This window comes from Lycium ferocissimum, chromosome 5, assembly GCF_029784015.1.
Source record: "Lycium ferocissimum isolate CSIRO_LF1 chromosome 5, AGI_CSIRO_Lferr_CH_V1, whole genome shotgun sequence".
NCBI lineage: Eukaryota > Viridiplantae > Streptophyta > Magnoliopsida > Solanales > Solanaceae > Lycium > Lycium ferocissimum.
Window position 1 is genome coordinate 74,544,132 of NC_081346.1, and position 17,906 is coordinate 74,562,037.

At 38.0% G+C, this 17,906-nt stretch overlaps 2 protein-coding genes and 1 long non-coding RNA gene across 4 annotated transcripts; 2 read left to right on the forward strand and 1 right to left on the reverse strand.

Moving 5' to 3' along the window:
* Nucleotides 1–386: 386 nt before the first annotated feature.
* On the forward strand, nt 387–11,364 carry LOC132057444 (monodehydroascorbate reductase). Its single transcript, XM_059450047.1, has 10 exons — nt 387–559; nt 7,383–7,454; nt 8,035–8,086; nt 8,409–8,489; nt 8,631–8,749; nt 8,838–9,057; nt 9,195–9,313; nt 9,398–9,523; nt 9,965–10,105; nt 10,790–11,364. The coding sequence occupies exons 1-10, from the start codon at nt 509–511 to the stop codon at nt 11,108–11,110; spliced, it is 1,302 nt and encodes a 433-aa protein (XP_059306030.1). The 5' UTR covers nt 387–508; the 3' UTR covers nt 11,111–11,364.
* On the forward strand, nt 900–6,729 carry LOC132057445 (uncharacterized). Its single transcript, XR_009415149.1, has 2 exons — nt 900–1,671; nt 3,415–6,729. It is a non-coding gene; the product is annotated as an uncharacterized LOC132057445 (long non-coding RNA).
* Nucleotides 11,365–11,973: 609 nt separating the features above from the next.
* Nucleotides 11,974–16,352, reverse strand: LOC132057446 (APO protein 3, mitochondrial-like). Of its 2 annotated transcripts, none has more exons than XM_059450049.1 (3): nt 15,904–16,352; nt 13,061–13,491; nt 11,974–12,869 (listed from the first exon to the last, which is right to left on the reverse strand). In XM_059450049.1, the coding sequence occupies exons 1-3, from the start codon at nt 16,263–16,265 to the stop codon at nt 12,460–12,462; spliced, it is 1,203 nt and encodes a 400-aa protein (XP_059306032.1). In that variant the 5' UTR covers nt 16,266–16,352; the 3' UTR covers nt 11,974–12,459. The 2 variants fall into 2 exon arrangements, with proteins under 2 accessions (XP_059306032.1, XP_059306033.1); XM_059450050.1 differs by lacking the exon at nt 15,904–16,352 and adding an exon at nt 15,174–15,535.
* Nucleotides 16,353–17,906: the final 1,554 nt, after the last annotated feature.

The following is a 17,906-nucleotide window of genomic DNA, read 5'->3' on the forward strand; positions in this document are numbered from 1 at the left end:
CCACACAAATATCTAAGACTTATTTTGGATGGACCATAAATTTAAAAAAATTCTTTCCTCTTTAAACTTTGTATCTACTAAAACAGTGCCACATAAATTAAAACAAAAATAGTATAATTTTGTCTCAAACTTAATCCTTAGATATCCAACTTTATCGGATGAACCAAACCCCACCTTAGTCCATAAAATTTAAATTCATACTTATATTGCCTTTTTTACCAAGAAAAGAAGATCATATTCCTTCTTTGACTTGATCTCCTCTTTTAACTGTCGTGGCGACAGCAGAGTCAGCAAATCGCACGGCAAATGAAGTGCCACGTGTACGTTCCTTATTGACTTACTCGTCTCATCATCTTTCTCTCACATTAAGCCAATCACAAATCACCATCTAATGTATCCACTATAAATATCAGTCCACATTCATTCATTCCATAACATAACTCTTCATTTTTCTTTCCACAAAACTTAAAATTTTCAATTCTTCACAAAAATCTTAACTAATTCATCAATGGCTGAGAAATCATTTAAGTACGTGATTGTTGGTGGCGGTGTTGCTGGTGTGAGTATCTACTGATGATTACAGCTTTTTAGTTTCTAATATGAATTAATGTTTGAGTTTACGTGTTTTGACTCTTAGTTTCTGATGAGTGAGATTTTTGATCTACTATATATACTTTTTTTTCTCGAAAAAATTGGCTTTAGGACACTAATTTAGATGTGCTATATAGTTTGCATTAGATCTGGAAGTTAGCATAGTGAAATGACTTTTGGATTCTGCAACAAACACATATACTGATACACATATATAATTGAGAAATCCTCGAGGATAGTGGTGCGCGGTTCCAAGAGCGTCTCAATAAAATTAGTGGCCAAACATATACACATATACTGATACACATACTGACATACATACACATACATAATTGAGAAATCCTCGAGGATAGTGGTGTGCGATTCCAAGAGCGTCTCAATAAAATTAGTGGCCAAACATATACACATATTGACATACATACACATATATAATTGAGAAATCCTCGAGGATAGTGGTGTGCGGTTCCAAGAGCGTCTCAGTAAAATTAGTGGCCAAACATATATGTGATATATTTCAGTTTTTGCTGGTGTGAGTATAGAGCTGATTGATCCTTCATTAATTAATCTGAGTACGGAATTCCAATTCTGATTTTTTTTTTTTGGGGGATTGTTTAGCGATGATATAGCAGGTATTTTTGATGTTCTAGATAGTTTGCAGTAGATCTGAGAGTTAGCACAGAGAAATAGTGAATGACCTTTGGTTTCTATATCTGTACAGTGTTACACATTGAAAAGTTTTAATGAAGCTGATAAAATCGGTGTGCTTTTCATGGAGGAGTTCTTCCTCTATATATACAGGATGCTACACAAAGTGTAGTTGAATACAAACTCTCTAAGCGATAAACTATACTTGGTATTATCCTTCCTCTAGATAAACTATACATATGAATTCTAGTTAAATACAACTAAACAAACGTGAGGATAAGCTCACTGTTGAGATGTCCTAACATGCCCCCGCAAGCTGAGCAGTGGCTGTGCAACTGTAAGCTTGGAACGAAGGAGATGAAACCGACAAGAAGGAAGGCTCTTGGTAATGATGTCTGCTAACTGATCCAAGGAATTGATGTAGCGAACGTCCAGGTCTTTCGAAGCTACCTTCTCTCGGACAAAATGAAAATCCAATTCAATATGTTTGGTTCGGGCATGAAAAATAGGATTGGCAGTGAGGTAGCTCGCGGACAGATTATCACACCATAGCGTGGGAGCTTGAGAAAGAGAGACACGAAGCTCTTGAAGAAGATGTTGCATCCAGGTAACTTCAGCAGTAGCCGCAGCTAAGGCCCGATATTCAGCCTCGGTGCTGGACCGTGCAACCACTCGCTGCTTCTTTGAGCTCCAGGACACTAAGTTGGGTCCAACAAAAATGCAATAACCATTAGTAGATTGCCGATCATTTGGGCAGCCAGCCCAGTCCGCATCTGAGAAGGCTTGAAGGGCTAAGGAGCTAGTTGAACGCAAGTGCAAGCCGAGGTCCATGGTAGCCTTTAAATAACGCAACAAGCGCTTCATAGCAGTGAAATGAGTTTCCGTAGGTTTATGCATGAATTGGCATAATTTGTTCACAGTATACGACACATCCGGACGCGTGATGGTTATATATTTGAAGAGCTCCTATCAAGCTGCGATACAATGACGGATCAGAAAATGGTGAACTCCCATGTTGAGACAATTGAAGTCCTGTTACCATAGGTGTGGCAATTGTCTCGCACCATCCATATTGGCACGAGCGAGGAGTTCTCTAATGTATTTGGACTGAGTAAGGGTCAATCCAGTGGCCTGATAATGTACCTCAACACCAAGAAAGTAGTGTAGCTTACCAAGATCCTTTATAGCAAAGGCATTAGACAGTTGAAGAACAATACTTGCAATGAACTCATTAGAACTTCCTGTAACAATAAGATCATCTACATAGACCAAGATAATAGTAATGTGGCCTTCACAATTGCGGATAAACAAAGACGTATCAGATTTAGAAGGCACAAAATTGAGTTCAAGCAATTTCGAGCTGAGCTTCTCAAACCATGCCCGAGGTGCTTGTTTAAGGCCATAAAGAGCTTTGTGAAGCTTGCACACATGGTTTGGATATTTTGGATTAGTAAAGCCAGAGGGTTGAGACATGTATACCTCTTCATGTAGTTGCCCATGTAGAAATGCATTTTTGACGTCGAACTGCCGTAGCGACCACCCTTTTGACAAAGCTAGAGACAGAACCACTCGGATTGTTATAGGCTTCACAACGGACTGAATGTATCGTGATAGTCCACTCCAGCCTTTTGGCTAAATCCCTTTGCCACTAAACGAGCTTTACATCGCTCAATGGATCCATCGGGATTGAGTTACTTAAATTCTATTTGCATCCCACAACATTCTTTGCCGCGAAAGAGGGGATAAGGGACCAAGTACCATTTTGCAGGAGGACGTTGTACTCTTCTTGCATAGCCTTTCTCCATTTCGGGTTTTTGTTGCCTTGGGTAAAACATGTAGGTTCAGGTGGCAAGCTAGATGGAGGCAAAGGGTATTTTGTGGCAATATGAGCTTTTGGAAGTTGAGATTTGGCTTTACGCCTGGTTACTATGTGATGAGGAACAAAGGTGGTGGTTCGAGCTGCCGGTGTTTGAGGATTACTAGTAACGATGGGAGTTTCATTAGCTACTGGAAGATCAACAGTAAGGTTAATAGGAGGGATAGAGGAAAGCGAAAAATCAGACGGGACTGAATGACACACCGGGGAGTTTGACGATGGACTTGGCGACGAAGGAGCTGACGAGTTTGACGACGGAATTGGCGAGGCAGCAGCTGCTATCGAACGATCACTGGCAGCAGCTGTTATGGACTTATCACTTGCAGTAGTAGGTAGAGAAGAAGAATTACAAGGAGCAATGACGGGCAAAAAGGACACGACAGTAGAGTTGGAGGTCGGTGTGCTACTGGGAGTTGAAGATGAGCTAGCAAAGGGAAATTGTAACTCGTCAAAACCACATGCCGAGAGACATATATTCGACCACTTGGACATGTAAACATTGATAGCCTTGTGATGTCCACTATACCCCAAGAAAACGCATTGTAAGGATCGAAATGCTAGCTTGTGAGAGTTATAGGGATGAAGGAATGGGTAGCACGCGCAGCCAAAGACTTTCATGAATTGATAATCAGGAACCTTTTTGTACAACTTCTCATAAGGTGAAACATTAGTGAGCGAGAGTGAGGGGATACGATTTATAGCGTAAACTGCCGTAGCAAAGGCATGATCCCAAAAGGTGAGAGGAAGGGGGGAGGCGTGTGCGAGAAGTGTTAAACCCATTTCAACAATATGACGATGTTTTCTTTCAGCGGTACCATTTTGTTCATGAGTATGGGGACAAGAGAGCTGATGAACGATCCCTGCTTCAAAGAAAAAAGTTGGATAATTTCCTATATTCGCCACCCCAATCAGATTGTACCACTTTTATATGACGCTCAAAGAACTTCTCGACTTGAGTTTTAAAGTGTAAAAATATGGTATAAACCTCATTTTTGGAACTCATAGGAAATAACCATGTAAATTTGCTAAAGTCATCAATGAAAGAAACACAATAACGAAATTTATTGCTAGCTAACTGTGGAGTAGGGCCTCATACATCAGTGTGGATCAATTCAAGAGGGCAAGTAAAGACTAGAACTAGAAATAGAAAAAGGCAATTTGTGACTCTTTGCCATATTGGCAAGAAGAACAAACAAGTGACCTAAACGACTATGCCATAAATCAAATGATTGCTTGGACACATGGAACGCCTCTAATTTATTTGAGGGAGAGGGTTGGTTGAGTAACTGGGCAGCAAAGAGACGATAAAGGCCATGCGCAAGAGTCCCGCGCATTAGTAATTTCCCCGTTGCCCGATCCTTCACAAGACAAAAACGACGGTGAAACTCAAATATAACATTATTATCAGTAGTAAATTTTGCCACACTAAGCAAATTCTTGGTAATTTCAGGCACCAGTAATACATTAGTTAGACGTAAATATCGACTAACTGTAGGTAAAGTAGCATTACAAAAATGAGAAATTGTCAAACCTGTGCCATTATCGCATGAATTTGATCAGTTCCCAGATACTCTCCTCTTACCGCCATGTTCAGCATATCATTAGTTAAATGATGAGTAGCCCCAAAATCCGGATAACAATTTAGGTCTCCAACCGTGGAAGGTTGTGCAATGAGAGCAGCCATGTGCGACTTGGATGGAGCTTGATATGCATGATCGAAACGATGGTAGCAATTTAGGGTCGAGTGACCAAACTTATTGCAAACTTGACACTGATTTTTGGTTGGACGAGTTGGTATTGCGACCCCGACCTCGTCCTCGTCCAGATTTGCCACCATAAGCCTGATTGTTATGGACATTAGTAGGCTTCTTAAATGAGTTATCATTCTTGGTGTTGCTGGATTGTCTAGCAGACAAGTTGACTTGGCCCAAACCTTGTTCCAAACTTGTCATCTGTTCCAAACGATACTTATGACTTAAAAGCAAGCCATGGAGATCGGCTAATGAAATTAGTTCCGCACTAGCAGTGACTGAGACAACCAGGGCATCATATTTTTGCCCAAGTCCTCCAAGAATATATAAGACAAGATCATCAACAGTGACGGGGTGTGCTGCGACGGCGAGATTATCGGCACAAGTCTTCATTCTTTTGAAGGTATTCTACTATGGATGCTGCAGCCTTAGTTGCATTATCCTAGCCTTGGATTGCGACGCAAACATTGTCTCAAGCGCTCACCGAACCGTCTGAGATGTTGTGCAACCGACTACTTGGGCTAAAATCCCTTCGCTGAGGGTGAAGTTGGTCTTGTTTGATCCATAAACTGTACGATGGGTTGATAACCGCGCCAGTTGAGGTTGCTTCAGAAAAGCTATGCGAAATTACCTTTGGAGGGCATTTGTGCGTACCATCCACATATCCCTCAAGTTCATAACCCCTTAGAACTGGGAGAATTTGTGATTTCCATAAGATATAGTTATTACGGTCCAATTTGAGAAGATGAGACTAGTTAATGTTCGTCGCGAACGACGAAGGATTCTGGGAAGGGGTTTGCGAGGTGATGCTGGTAATGGAGGGAAGTGTCATTGTGAGACCTGAGTCTTCGCAAGGCTCCGATACCATGACAAGGTTTAATGAAGCTGATAAAATCGGTCTGCTTTTCATGGAGCAGTTCTTCCTCTATATATATAGGATGCTACACAAAGTGTAGTTGAATACAAACTCTCTAAGAGATAAACTATACTTGGTATTATCCTTCCTTTAGATAAACTATACATATGAATTCTAGTTAAATACAACTAAACAAACGTGAGGATAAGCTCACTGTTGAGATGTCCTAACACACATATACACAACACTTACACTGATACACATACATTTTTTTTGCTGATAACGGAGAAAATCTCGGTTCTAGACAAACGTAAATACATATATTCAGTTTTTTTCATTTATATTTTAACAATCAAATGTTAGATTATGGAGACGTTGTTGTAGGTGAGTTTATCACCTTTCAATGTTTTGATTTGCTTCGAAATGGAGTGAAATGCTTTGAGTATGAAGTGATAATATATACTCCCTCTGTCCCAATTTATGTGGCACCATTTCCTTTTTGGTCTGTCCCAAAAAGAAAGTTTAGAAACAATTTAACTTTATGAGATGATTTACAACCACACATGTATATAAGGCTTGTTTTGGACCGCATATTTCAAAAGTATTCCTTTCTTTGTTAAATTCCGTGCCAAGTCAAATGGTGCCACATAAATTTGGACGGAGGGATTATATAGACACAAACACACACATATAAGTTGTGTGTGTATGTGTGTTTATTTTTCATGTAAATTGTTAGATTCTGGATTGTTGAGAGCTAGAGTGTTGCTGTATGTAAGTTTATCTCCTTCATTATTTTGTGTGTGCTGTTGAAATTGCATTGCTTCAAAATGGAGTTGGAGGCTTTGAGTACAAACTGATTTGGATTGTTTTTTGATGATTTTGTCTGTGAGAATTTTTGATGTTCTATATAGTTCACAGTAGATCCGGAAGTTAGCATAGTGAATGGCCTTTTGCTTTCTGCATGTGTACACATATACACAACCCATACACTGATATACATACACACAGATTGATGTATACATATATTTTTTTTCTTCTCATAATAGAAATCCTTGAGGGACTGTGGCGCACGGTTCTATACATACATAAATACAGGTTTTCCTTTCTATTTTGATAGTAAATTGTTAGATTATGGAGTCTGAAAGAGATAATGTTGTTTATCTCCTTTCAATGTTTTGATCTGCTCTTGAATAGTCGATTTGCTTCGAAATGGAGTTAGAGGCTTTGAGTACGAAGTGATAATACATGTAGACACCGACACATATCCTCACATACAATTTATGTGTGTGTGTGTGTGTTCCTTTATTTTTCAATGATCAATTGTTATGTTCTGGAGTGTTAGAGCTAGAGTGTTGTTAGGTAAGTTTATCTCCTTCATTATTTTGGTTTGCTGTTGAAATCGAGCTGCTTTATAATGGAGTTGGAGGTATTGAGTACAAAGTGATTTGAAAATGTAGAACCTAACCTGTTGTCTTTTGGAAATATCGGGAGTAAGAGATATGGCATAATTATTAGGAATTGGCTGAAATAAAGAATTATAACAACTCCTCAAAATGTTCTAGTTGTGTTTCTGAACTCTTGTAGGAACAAATCTTGTTGTATGCATTCAGATTTTAGAACACGTGGTTGTAAATGAATTGAACAAGTTTGGTTGCATTTGCAGGGGTATGCTGCTAGAGAATTTGTGAAACAGGGAGTTAAGCCTGGGGAATTGGCTATTATTTCCAAAGAGGCGGTAAGTATTTTGAATCGTTTTCTTGCCTTCACTAATACAATTGTATATCATAGTTGTATTGCTGCTTGTGTGTACTTCATTTTGGAGAAGGGAACATTCATTTTGACTTCTGGTTAATATCATGTATCATTGGTCTCTAGATTTTTCCTTGGTATTCCAATTAATTTCTATCTATAACAATCTCTAAAATTCTGTTATGTTGATGTTATAAGCTAATTTTTCATCAGGTTATGCTTGTGAATTGCCAAATACTATTCATCCATGGTTTCATAGCTGATATGCAAGAATGTTAGTGTCCCTTTGATATATGTTTGTCAACTAGGAAGAAAAAGTTCCTAATCCTCTACCATTTACTTATGCATTTGTGTACCTTCTTCGCTTTTGGAGTTCCTGATCACACCTCTGTTATACATAGTGCGCTAGGTTATGCCCCTCTCTCTCTCTCTCTCTTGTATGGTTTTCTGCAACTTATCCACTCTAACACCCATTCCTTCTCATTTGTATCTGACAAACTTTCCTTCTTTCAGTAAAGTAGTGTTAAGACTTGATCTGATTGCTAAAATTGTTTTTTGTACCGCAGGTGGCTCCTTATGAACGTCCTGCACTTAGCAAGGCATACCTTTTTCCTGAAGGCAAGTCTTCTCTTTCCTTGGATAGTTAATTTTGATTGTAGTCTGTGGCTGTATGGACTTGAACAAAAGTTGTATTAGATAGGATTACAGAAAATGCATATATCTTTTTCACAGTTAAAGTCCTTGTACACACATTAGATTTTTTTTTTCCTTATAGAATTATTATTTACCTACCAGCCACGAGAAAAACAAAAAAATTGAAAAATAGTTTGAGCATGATTTGGCATAAAAAGCTATGTCGAAAAGCTGCTGGACATTTATTCTCTCATGTAATTGACCTGGTACCAGAAAACCTCTTTCCTAACATCTTATTATCTACCAGGAGCTGCTAGACTCCCAGGGTTTCATGTGTGCGTTGGAAGTGGAGGAGAGAGACTGCTTCCTGAGTGGTATGCAGAGAAAGGTAATAATTTCTTTGTGTTATGCATTATTTGCAGACAGATGATCATGCATGACTTCCGTCAACTTTACATAATGGTCGTATATCTTGTTGAAGACACTTCTCTTATGAATCCCTAGTGAATCATATGGTCTCGTCTTGCAGGCATATCGTTGATACTGAGTACAGAAATAGTGAAAGCAGATCTTGCTTCAAAGACTCTTGTTAGTGCAGCTGGGGAATCTTTTAAATATGAAACACTTGTTATCGCAACTGGATCCACTGTGAGTCTCATTGAACTGTGGTTGTGTTGTGTGTTATTACTTTTTGTCATCGGCCAGTTCAGTAACTTCTTGTTTTGTGTCTGTTCAGGTTTTGAAGTTGTCAGATTTTGGTGTACAAGGTGCTGATTCCAAGAACATCTTCTACTTGAGAGAAATTGATGATGCTGATAAGCTTGTGGAAGCATTAAAAGCTAAGAAAAACGGAAAGGCTGTAATTGTTGGGGGAGGGTACATTGGTCTTGAGCTTAGTGCTGTAATGAGACTGAACAACATTGAAGTCAGTATGGTTTACCCAGAACCATGGTGCAGTGAGTAAATTGCTTCTAATCCCGCACTGCATGCATAACAGGAAACGTTAAACTGTTTCATGATAGTCAACTATGGAGAAATATATTGTCCTGCTTTATTGTATTCTAATCTTACTGTAATCCTTATGCTTTTGCAGTGCCTCGGCTTTTCACAGAGGGCATAGCTGCATTCTATGAAGATTATTATAAAAACAAGGGAGTCAATATCATCAAGGGTACAGTGGCTGTTGGGTTTGATACACATCCAAATGGAGAGGTTTTTCTCAAGACTGCACCATTTTGAGAAATCTTGTGGAGCTTTAGAGCATTACCTCACAGCATTCTTGTTTCCAATTTGCAGGTGAAGGAAGTCAAACTTAAAGATGGCAGAGTTCTGGAAGCCGACCTAGTAGTCGTAGGAGTCGGAGCAAGACCACTCACGACGCTATTCAAAGGCCAAGTTGAAGAGGAGAAGGGAGGAATTAAGGTGTGTGTTCACCGTTCAGTACTCATCCTTCTAATAAGTTCTGACTTGCATGCTTTTCGATAATTTTATCATATTCATGGTTAAATCATTAAATATTTCTGCATAATGGACCAAAAATATTTAAATAGTTCAGTATAAGCTTCAAAAGTAATTGAGAGCAACTGAGATGATTCATTGAAGGAATAGATCAATGGATTCCAGAAATTCTGGTGCTGCTTCAGGCAACACAAAGAAATGAAGCAATCATGCATGAGAAATTGGATCAAATAGTGGAAATCCTTGAACTTGTAGATAAGGAAACAGCATAGTTTTCTTGTCGAACCAAAGCTGTGTGCTCGTCGAGCTATAAGCTGTTTGTTTATATCAGAATTAATGCATTATGTCATGTTCCATTCGAACTTACTGAACTGCACTGCTTACGCTGAGGCTTCTATTTTGCAGACAGATGCGTTCTTCAAAACAAGTGTACCCGATGTGTACGCTGTGGGTGATGTTGCGACTTTTCCTATGAAAATGTACGGTGATATTAGAAGAGTTGAACATGTTGATCATTCTCGCAAATCTGCTGAGCAAGCTGTCAAGGTATGTGACAGCTCCCTGATGCTTTCCAATGTTAATGGAAGTGCTATATTATCATCCTACGTATAATATGTTATTCTTTACTGGGCAACTATGAGTCTATGACTCAACTCTTATGACATAAACTGGATGTTTGAAGCTCACCGCACGTGTAGATTAGGGTGTTCAAATACTGAAAAACTCTCTTCTGTGTATATTTGTTATAGCATGAGTACAAATATGTGAATTACAACCTTAAATTACACTCAACACAGGTCGTCTTTTTCAAGGTTCATACTGTCCAAGTATTCTTGAGTTCTGCAGATCTTTTTCCCGTATTTTGCTTCCACTGTGTGACTTCTTAGAACAGATTTCTGCAATGTGCCAGTGTCTTTCGACTCTGTCAATCACCTTTTCTTATGAAGTAAAATTATTAATGTTACTACTCTGTATCAAATAGTGGTAATCTTTGAACTTGTTGATAAGGAAACACACATTGGTTTTCCTTGTCGAGCTAAAAGCTGTCTGTTCTTGTCTCTATCAGAATTACAGTGCATTACCTCATATTCCATTTTGAACTTCTGCTGTGTGCTAGTGTCTTTCTACTCTGTCAATCAACTCAGTCAAATGTAGTCACAACTTACAATTCCCGAACTTCATGTTTTCTATGAAGTAAAAATATTAATGTTTTGTATGTTTATTGTGCAGGCAATTTTTGCCAGTGAGCAAGGGAAGTCTGTCGATGAATATGACTACCTTCCATATTTCTACTCCCGTGCTTTCGATTTGTCTTGGCAATTCTATGGTGACAACGTAGGAGAAACAGTCCTCTTTGGTGATGCTGATCCCAACTCTGCAACTCACAAGTTTGGAACATACTGGATCAAAGACGGAAAGATCGTTGGTGCATTCCTTGAGAGCGGTTCTCCTGAAGAGAACAAGGCAATTGCTAAAGTTGCAAAAGTTCAACCCGTTGCTAGCTTGGATCAATTGGCACAGGAGGGCCTCAGCTTTGCTTCAAAGATCTAATTGCTACATATATTGGATTTAAAACAGCACTTCGAAGTTTCTGCTTCTATACAATGTTGTTGTTTGACATTTTTACGTGGCTGGTTGATTGGTTAAATATGATATTTCTTTGTCTGAGTTTAGTTGCAGAAGATTACCCTTGTAAGGCATATATATATACCTTAAGGAGTGACATCTCTGTAAATAACGGAATGTTGGATGCTATGGTTTGTGAGATACTCTTGCCCAGAAAATATGAGCATCTATTTGCTTGATTTTGTTATGCTTATTGAATGAAAATACGTAGTTAATCACTTTGGTTATGTTCCAAGTGATTGCTGCTCCCTCCATGCAATTTATGTGGCACTAACTGCTCCCTCCGTGCAATTTATGTGGCACTATCTTCTTATTAGTCCGATCCAAAAAAAAAAAAAAAATGATGCCTTTCTACATTTAGATCTAATTTAACTTTACAATTCACATTTTACCCTTAATTGCATGCTTTTATAGACTTCATACCTAGTTTATTATACCACATAAATTGAGAAGGAGGACTAATGAACTAAATATAAGTGAAATGAACTGACACCTTGTTAATACACGTGAACATATTATTTAGTCTTCTTTTGCTCCATACCTCTCTTAAAGTTTTTTGCATACGGGTTTTGCATATTCTATCCATTGAAAAAGATGTAAATTACCATAGCATAAAAATATATATTTAGAAATTGGAAGCGTCAAATCCATTTAATATAAGTTGATTTACGTTTAACACAAAGAGCACTTTTACATATATTCACGACATCCTAAAGGTAAATGTGAAACTATTGTTTACTTTGCATAATTGTAACTATGTTTACTTTGCATAATTGTAACTACTACACGTTGTCTTAATTCTAAAGGCAAGAAAAAAGTTGTATTTCAACAAGAAATTGAACTGTTGAAGTTCCAATTGCCAGAATCTATTGTTGTCCTAACAGTAAACGAGCCCTCACAACAAAATCACAGAATCGATCTCGTGTTGGTTTATCCTCAGCAGCAGCCACCAAACCAACAACTCTTCAGTCTAATCTTGTTTCTCCTCTGCCTCTGCATGTATAACTGTATAACAATGCGGCTTTCACATTACAAGTGAAGCTTAAAACATTAAAAGAAACCACCAACCTCCTCTATGGGATGCTTTCTCATCACCTTCGGAGGTAATCTAATAGATAAATGAACAGTAAATATGTCCCAGCATTAATTTTGAGCTCTCTCCTCTTCATGTTTTGGACTCTAAACAGCCTACTAACTTTTTGCCATAAGGTACGAGCACATCTCTGCCAGCAACTCAAATAATCTACCAATATATAGGCCAGCATCTCATAGCTTTATACTACCAATTTTTCTTCATCTAGTCCAGGAACTGCAACATCTTCCCTCATCATGCAATGGTAATCATCTCCGACCTGTGCTCCAGCTTGATTAAACAGTTCAACGACCGCAGGTAACTTTCCATAATACCTCTTCAAAGAATCAACCAAAAGGTCACCAGCATGCGGGTTTCGGACATGCCAAACATATACAGTGGAGAGAAGATCATCTATTGTTGCCTCTTGCCAACCATGCTGTCCATCCCTCATCTGGTGCTTGAAGGCTTGACATTGTCTAACCCTATGACCCTTTGGCCCAACTTGCACCTCAGGACAATATCCACATGTTTGAACGGGATACTTTTGCATGAGCTGTATGGCTCCGGTACACATAATCTCCCAGGCTTCACTTCCTCGCATGGCGAATCCTGGAGAAATGATAAATAAGTAGTGGACTATCAAACTAGAAGGTTCGTCATACCATCAGAAATAAGTAATTCTTTTACATACTTGAAGCTCATGAGAGGAAATTACTTGGGATGTATTTCAACATAGGAAAATCCAAATTGAAAACGGCAACAATTATAAGAGAAAAAACTGTAGTAACATAAAGATGAACCTTTTATGTCATCATAGTGTAAATTCAAATATTTTCCATCTCCACTGAGTTTCTTCATAGTTTCCTTAGACTTAGAAGTTTCTATGTCCTTCCAGGACAAATCATCCTTTGGAAACCTCTTCTCAAAATCTAAGAGTTTTCCAGCAACCCGGTAAATGGGGAACTTCCTTCTTCGGGTTGGGTATTCATGTAAATCCACACCAGCCTGAATGCACAATTCCACGAGGGCTGGGATGCGATCAACTTCAAGTCGCTCATTATGTGAAACAGCTCTTCCCAACCTGTCATAGAGATGAAAAGATTCTACAACAGGTACTATATGCTCTGCACCCCCTCTTTGCCATGTATGCTCTTTGTTCTTCTGACTGCCGCTAACATCGCAAGTTCTAATCTTATGTGGTGGATGACCGACATGAACTTCGCTACAGAAGCTGCACAAAAGCATAGAGATCACAACATAGTCATGCATGCCTCACTTTTTGAACAATTGAATTTCATAGTGAGTAGCTGATAATGTTCCATCTATTAAGCTCTATTTTCAAGTCTATTTCATTTCAGTACTTACAATTTGTCAATACAAATTACTTCATTATTTCAACTTCAACTTGAAATTTTATTTGCAAATTACTTAACTATGTGGTTCATTATAATATACTTCAACTTAAAATAGAGAATTTGAAGTTGAGACTATTTGTGAAGTATAACAGTTGGTGGTTTTTACTTTTCACTCACAAAATTCTTTCACTATAAAATGAATATCACATTTGACTATTATTAATCTAATTCTCAATCTACCACAAAGATATGCTCTGCTAGATAAGCTTAGCAGCTAAAATTTGGCATATTTTCTCCGGCTTAAATTTGATTAGTTGCACGAAATTTGGCCAAATGCAAGTTTTGGATGCAAAAATGAATCTCTCTCTGCAAAAATAAATAGGAATTTCCTCCGAAATCCTGGAAGCACAAGCTAATAATTGACTTCTGGAAGCTAAGATCTGATGAGCAACTGGGATTAGCTCTTTAACTAATAGCCCATTTTCCGGTGGCCTTAGTGAAACTTCACGTACCACACTTCTCTCTTGCTTGTCCAGCCTTTCAATTTTCCCTTGTTTGGTTGGTCAAAATATTTTGGAGAATATTTTCTCTACGAAAACAAGTTTTTTAAAAATGAGGAAAATGACTTCCTTAATAGAAGTAGGGAAAGCAAGTTCCATAAATGACATTTCAAGTTCATTGTCTCCTCCCCGCCCACCCAACGCCACCAACCCCCACCCCTTGACCTTCCCCCGCCACCCCCGAACCCCCACCCCTTGACCTTCCCCCGCCACCCCCGAACCCCCACTCCCCACCCTACCCCACCCCTATTGTTTTTTGCTAGATCACATATAAATGCTTTTGGGATAATATTTTTTGCTTACTTACCACACATTAGAAAATAAGTAAAAAAACTCACTTGTTTTCCAAGAAAACATTTTCCTTCACACCAAACACATCCTGAATATTCAGCATATTTTCTCCATGCTTCTGTTCTGATGATTAGTTGCAAGAAAGTTGGCTTAAATTGCAAGATTTGGATGCAAAATGAATCTTACCTGCGAAAATAAATAGGAATTTCCTCCGAACTCCTGGAAACACAAGCTAATAATTGACTTCTGGAAGCTAAGACCTGATGAGCAATTGGGATTAGCTCTTTAACTAATAGCCCATTTTCAGGTGGTTTAAGTGCAACTTCACGTACCACCCTTCTCTCTTGCTTGTCTAATCTTGCTCTCCGCTTAAGCTCATTAATACTCGTCACACATGGTTTTTTTTCAGCCCTTTTTAGCTTTCTCCCCACCCTTCCAACGCTCCAACCCCGACCCCTTGACCATCCCATCCCCGAACCCCCACTCCCACCCCATCCCAACCCCATAGTGTTTTGCTAGATTACATATAAATGCTTTTAGAATAATATTTTCTTGCTTACTTACCAAACACTAGAAATCATTTTCTTTCATACCAAACACACCCTTAGCTAAAGATTCAGCATATTTTCTTCATGCTTCTGTTCTGATGATTAGTTGCAAGAAAGTTGGCTTAAATTGCAAGATTTGGACTTCAAAATGAATCTTACCTGCAAAAGTATATTGGAATTTCCTCGGAAATTCTCGAAACACAAGCTAATAACTGACTTCTGGAAGCTAAGACCTGATGAGCAACTAGGATTAGCTCTTTAACTAATAGCCCATTTTCAGGTGGCCTTAATGCAACTTCACGTACCACCTTTCTCTCTTGCTTGTCCACTCTTCCTCTCCGTTTAAGCTCATTAATATTCGTCACCCATGGCTTTTTTTCAGCCCTTTTCAGATTTCTTGGTAGCGCTTCCAATGCTGTTGCACTTGAATACAATGGACCAACATTGCCCAGCTCCTTTATAGTGGATATTATTGCACTCCACATTGATTGGCTCCTCCCCACCCTTCAACATACCCCACCCACCCCAACCCCACCCTTTATACCCCATCCCCACTACACCCACACACCCACCCCTTTATACCATCCCCACGACACCCACAACCCCACCCCTTTATACCATCCCCACGACACCCACACCCCTATGCCCGAACTCATCTTCTATAGAGTTTGTCTAGATTATATACAAGTACTTTTTGGACGATATTTCCTACTTATTTACCAAATACAAGAAAATAAGTAAGAAAACCACTTATCTTCGTACCAAACACACCCTAAAATTCGGAATATTTTCTCCATGCTTCTGTTCTAAAACCTAGGTCCATTTTACATATGATTAGTTGAAAGAAAGTTAGCTTAAATGCAAGATTTAGAAGCAAAATGAATCTTACCTGCAAAAATAAATAGGAATTTCCTCCGAAATCCTCGAAACACAAGCTAATAACTGACTTCTGGAAGCTAAGACCTGATGAGCAACTGGGATTAACTCTTTAACTAATAGCCCATTTTCAGGTGGCCTTAATGCAACTTCACGTACCACCTTTCTCTCTTCCTTCTCCACTCTTCCTCTCCGCTTAAGCTCATTAATATTCGTCACCCACGGTTTCTTTTCAGCCCTTTTCAGCTTTCTTGGTAGTGCTTCCAATGGTGTTGCACTTGAATACAATAGACCAACATTGCCTAGCTCCTTTGTAGTGGATAATATCGCGTTACCACGAAGATTTAAGGCTGACCCAACTCGCCTATGAAACATTCCGTCGGGCTAAATAATGTGAACAACAACAACAGTAACAAAAAACCCAGTGTAATCTCACGGGTGGGGTCTGGGGAGGGTAGAGGTTACGCACCTTAGACCCTCGGATCAAAGAACGATGAAAAAGAGGCAGCAGAGACAACAACAATATAATAAGCTAATCGAGGCTAAAGAAACAACAGGTAGTGATAAACAAGAATAATACTAATACTCTGATAAGGGCTAAATAATGTGAACAACAACAATAACAAAAAACCCAGTGTAATCTCACAGATGGGGTAAAATGGTATGAAACAGGGTAGAGGTAAGATTTAAGATCGACCTTATAGGTGGGGTTTCAGAAGGTAGAGATGTTGTTTCTGATAGACCCTCGGATCAAAGAACGATGAAAAAGAGGCAGCAGAGACAACAACAATATAATAAGCTAATCGAGGCTAAAGAAACAACAGGTAGTGATAAACAAGAATAATACTAATACTCTGAGAAGGACTAAATAATGTGTGTTACTGAAATTTCTCCAAGTTTATTTTGAATTTTTCAGCTAGGAATTATAACAAACAGTTGATATGCGGATGGGTTGAGCAGCTTAAGAAAGAATAAAATGGTATGAAAAAAAGAGAAACCATTATATTAGTGTAAGATTTAAGATTGACCCAACTCGCCTATGAAACATTTGTTAAGCTAAATAATGTGAAATACTGAAATTTCTCAAGTTTATTTTTTGAATTCATCAGCTAGGCATTTTAACAAACAGTTGGTGTGCATACTAAAGACTTACAAGTGCTTAAGACTAAAGCAGAAGAGAATCAACTGGAATATATAAGCGACGCAAAATTCGATGGCGGTTTTTTTTCAAATAAAAGAGATTATGTAATAGTAATTTTTGGTAGTCATCCTGAGTTTTAAGTTCATTCTTTTAATTGGACCAAAGATGCTTCACTTTATCAAAATTGATGGACTAAAGATACTCAAGATCATATTTAAAGAATCAAAATAGATCTATAGCCCGTTTGGATTGGTCAATAATAAAATTTAGGCAAAAAAAAAAATCAGATTTAAAAAAAAAATCAAAAAAATAAGTTAGGTAGTCAAACTTATTTTTTTAAAAAAAAATTCCATTTAAAAAAAAAATTCCAGATTTTTTTAAAAATTATAATTTAAAAATTCCGTAATATAAAAAAAATTAAATGGGTCAATTATTTTTTTAAAAATTATTTTAAGACAAAAATGATTTTTTTAAAAATTCCGTAATTAAACAATAAAAAAAAAAATGAAAATAGCTTAAAATCCAACTTATAAAAAATCCAAACGGGCTCCTAGTCTCGTAGATAAGGGATAATTTTGGCTAGTTTGGTGGGAGGGATTAGAAAAATAATTTTAATATTAAGTCCCACGTAATATACTACTACGAGGTTAGAGCAATTAGATAAAATAATCTCTTTATAGCTAATGCTGCATTTATTGGCCATATTAAAAAAAAAAAACTGATCCCCACATAACTAGGGGCGAATTCAGTGCTTGCACACCTGTTTATTTTAGCAAAAAACTCATATGTAGTGAGATTAGTGTCTTTTTATGTGACAATTTCACAAAAGTTTCAATAAATATTAAATTTGATCTATAATTTTAAAAATATAATAA

Coding starts and splice junctions, on each gene's coding strand:
- LOC132057444 (XM_059450047.1), top strand. CDS start 509: ATGGCTGAGAAATCATTTAAGTACGTGATTGTTGGTGGCGGTGTTGCT. Junction 7,455..8,034: donor CTATTATTTCCAAAGAGGCG/GTAAGTATTTTG, acceptor TTTGTACCGCAG/GTGGCTCCTTATGAACGTCC. Junction 8,490..8,630: donor TGAGTGGTATGCAGAGAAAG/GTAATAATTTCT, acceptor CTCGTCTTGCAG/GCATATCGTTGATACTGAGT.
- LOC132057446 (XM_059450049.1), bottom strand. CDS start 16,265: ATGTTTCATAGGCGAGTTGGGTCAGCCTTAAATCTTCGTGGTAACGCG. Junction 13,492..15,903: donor ATTCCTATTTATTTTTGCAG/GTAAGATTCATT, acceptor GCTTTTGTGCAG/CTTCTGTAGCGAAGTTCATG. Junction 12,870..13,060: donor ACACTATGATGACATAAAAG/GTTCATCTTTAT, acceptor TCATTTCTCCAG/GATTCGCCATGCGAGGAAGT.